The sequence below is a fragment of the Temnothorax curvispinosus genome, unplaced genomic scaffold, assembly GCF_003070985.1.
Source record: "Temnothorax curvispinosus isolate PA1 unplaced genomic scaffold, ASM307098v1 QBEX01011107.1, whole genome shotgun sequence".
NCBI classification, from domain to species: Eukaryota; Metazoa; Arthropoda; class Insecta; order Hymenoptera; family Formicidae; genus Temnothorax; species Temnothorax curvispinosus.
This window is the reverse complement of record NW_020220887.1, coordinates 1-3,284: the sequence shown is the minus strand read 5'-3', so window position 1 is coordinate 3,284 and position 3,284 is coordinate 1. Positions and strand designations below refer to the sequence as shown.

Here is a 3,284-nt window from a genome sequence, read left to right as displayed (position 1 = left end):
TCTCCTTTGACCCAATGGATTAAAAGGAGAAGAAACGAGCGACTGCTCACGATTGCTAGGCTAGCGGAGTATCGGCTGAACGCACCCATTGTTTACATGGACCTTTTGCCGTTTCTAATAACATTTAAACATCTTTATTATTATTTAAAATTTGATTTTGACTTATAATAACTAAATTAGAAAAAAATTCAATTTGACCAGCGAAATTTGTTTATGCATATTTTTTAATTTACTCGGTTATAAAATGTGACGTGTAAATCAATAATAAACATTTGTGTCATTTTTAAAATAGAAAACTGTAGTATTATAACCGTCAACATTTAAAATATTAAATCAAGATTTAAGCAATATAATACATTTATAATAACAAATTAATTTGCTTAGAAAGTTTGCTTTATTTGATTTGAAAATTTTTCACTTCTTTAACAGGAAAATATTCATTAAGGCTGATCAAAAAAGTGATCTGATAATTTCTACATACAATTTTATTATAAATAACAGCGTGAATACGTAGAATCCTTATATATTTCTCTTATACGTAAATCTTTTTATATACTTCACTTATGAATATATATATATAATTTATATCAATTTATCGCTTATTGAAATTTATACATGCTTAATTGCTCGTAGATCTGCCAATTAATTCTTGTTCCCTGCGCAACTCTTGTTCACGTTGTTGCTCTCTATTCATCGCTTCCTTTTGTTTAATCTGTTGCAAACGCAACACGCGTTTCTGTAACAAATCTTTTTATATTGGTGAAAATACCTACATTAGTGTACGCAAACCTTAGGAATCAGTTTTATAATAATTCACCTTTAGTTTAGAAGTCCTTTCGTGAATATTAATCATTTCTTTCCTTACCACTGCTAATTTTCCTTGATAAATTTTAACAGTTGAAAACTAAAACATATATTTTTTATGTAATTTTTCTCTCTGTCGCGAGATGGAGATATTAATATTTCAAGCACATGGCGGATGAAACCACAATCTGTATCGCAAAAGAAGGGAAGAGTCTTACCATATCATTTAAATCTATGTCTTCGAATGTCTCGTGTATCTTTTTATTTTCAAGCTGCATTCGAGCGAGCAGGGCCTCCTGTTTGCTTCTGTAAGAAAAATTATATATAACACAAACGATCAAAATAAAATTTTATCATTTGTGTCGCTGATTTATTTTATATGCTTACGTCAGCTCGAAAAGTTCCTGCTTAACTTGCTCCAGCGGAGGTTGATAAATACTCAAGAGACCTTCTGCCAATTTTTCTACAGCTTCTGAGAAATCCACTGTATCCTCGCTAATTAAGAATGAATAATACTCTTAACTCATATATTTTCATATTTTGCATTATACAATTTTAATATATTATATTTATATTACAAATCTCTATTGTCCATATTCATTTATTATCATCTAACTATTCTAACTGGATTTTTAGATATATTGACAACAATGTAATTTTAAATTAAATACGATAAACAGAAAATTATACAGATACTGGTATCTTCTTTGTATTATAATATAGAATAAAATTAAAGGAAATCATACTTGTTTTCTAATTAATGTATATAATTTATTTTTTGTTATTTCTATTCATAACAGATCGTTTTTAAGACTAAAATAAGCTGTTTATCGATAAATAATGTATATCATTAAAAAATCAGATAATAAATATTAAACTGTTTAGAACATACAAAGTACATACATAACAGCATTCTTAGGACAGATTTCAGGGAGCGAGTACTTTGTACGACTGTATCTCGAAAATTATTACGCGTTGAAATATATCAACACGAACTCTCTCTCTCTCTCTCATATTTTGACGTGAAGGACTCGCTCCCCAAGTGCCTTAAAAATTTAATTACGTGCCATACAGATAAAAGGACCGATCTAACCGAGTACGCAAAGAGGTTACCTCAATTGTCCCTCGGGTTTCAATTGAATCTCCGCCGCTCCGGCTTCCCCGACGTCGGTCATCATCTTTATCGTCGCTCTCCCTCTCACCTCATTCGTAATTACGTCGGTTACGCGTGCCGGGCGTAATAACGCGCTTCAGGGACCCGCAAGGAAGAAATCGTGAAGAGAGACTTGACAGCGTCGTCGCCGTCGTCGACACGTCCCATGTCAGCTGACTACTGTTGTAGGTTGTAGGCCGATATTTCATTTGGCCGTGTCGATTGGCCGCGGGATAGAGAAGTTCTCGAGTCTCTGGAAGTTCTCTCTAGCTTGCGGCCAATCGATACGCTTGAAACGGAGGTTATTATTTGTACCTGCGCGATGCCGCGCGATCGATGGATCGGAGATTCGAACTTCGAGCAGTTCGAGCTGTTCGGACCGCGAGAGGCGGAGAGAGGCCTTGTATCTTCGAGATCTCATCTCTTCAGGCATCTAGATACGTAAAAAATTATTCTGTATAGTCCAACATGTGGGAGGAACAATTTACTTTTTCCAAAAGAAAACGAAAAGGTTGATATTTTAATAACTTTCAAGCGTACCGTCCCCTTTAAACCCACTTGTTTGCGCTTTTCCGTTTGCCACGATCCACGATCCTAAAAGCGGCAGTTTTTCGTTTTTTAAACAGATGACGACCTCGCCGAGACCGAGAGCTGTCAAGAGTCGTTCCGCGACAGAATCGTACGTTGGATGGCAATGATGAACTGATGTTTAGATGCAGCGTCTGTATATCTTTGAGTAAATTAATATGACGGCACGCTCAATCTTACAAGGTACGCCTATTATTCTTCTGTTATATTTAATCAAATGCTAATGAGGGTATATTGACATCTCTGGGTGTGTAAAAAATTATACTAAATGCATATTAATATATATTTATATGTTATACTGTATATTACTAGACTAGAATAATAGAAGTAATACACAATATATTGTATATATTATTAATATTGCTCTATATTACTATAATAACATGTTTTTTTTATTTTTTTCTGTAACTAATAGTTTTCGATTATATAGCAAACGTATATTAATACATATTTATATATTATATACTGTATATTATTAGAATAATATAAAGCATAATTAATATGTATAATATATTAAAATAATATGGAGTAGTATAATATATATATATATTATTATTCATACTTTGTTTGATTTTTAATCATTAGAGCCTTTTAAGATTATTATATATTATTATATTCTTTTATATATGTATATATTACTAATAACATTTTTGTATCTCTTTCTGTACATAGTTTTCGATCAGTATCAAAAGGCGCGGTTGCTGTTCGTGCAGTCTGTCGCGGATCTGGCCTCAAAGTC

At 32.6% G+C, this 3,284-nt stretch overlaps 1 protein-coding gene across 1 annotated transcript; it reads right to left on the bottom strand.

Annotated features, from left to right (window-relative positions):
* Window positions 1-537: 537 nt before the first annotated feature.
* On the bottom strand, window positions 538-2,117 carry LOC112461178 (biogenesis of lysosome-related organelles complex 1 subunit 6-like). The gene is made up of 5 exons (XM_025026326.1): window positions 1,918-2,117; window positions 1,192-1,299; window positions 1,023-1,110; window positions 818-904; window positions 538-736 (listed from the first exon to the last, which is right to left on the bottom strand). The coding sequence occupies exons 1-5, from the start codon at window positions 1,980-1,982 to the stop codon at window positions 620-622; spliced, it is 465 nt and encodes a 154-aa protein (XP_024882094.1). The 5' UTR covers window positions 1,983-2,117; the 3' UTR covers window positions 538-619.
* Between the last annotated feature and the right edge of the window lie 1,167 nt (window positions 2,118-3,284).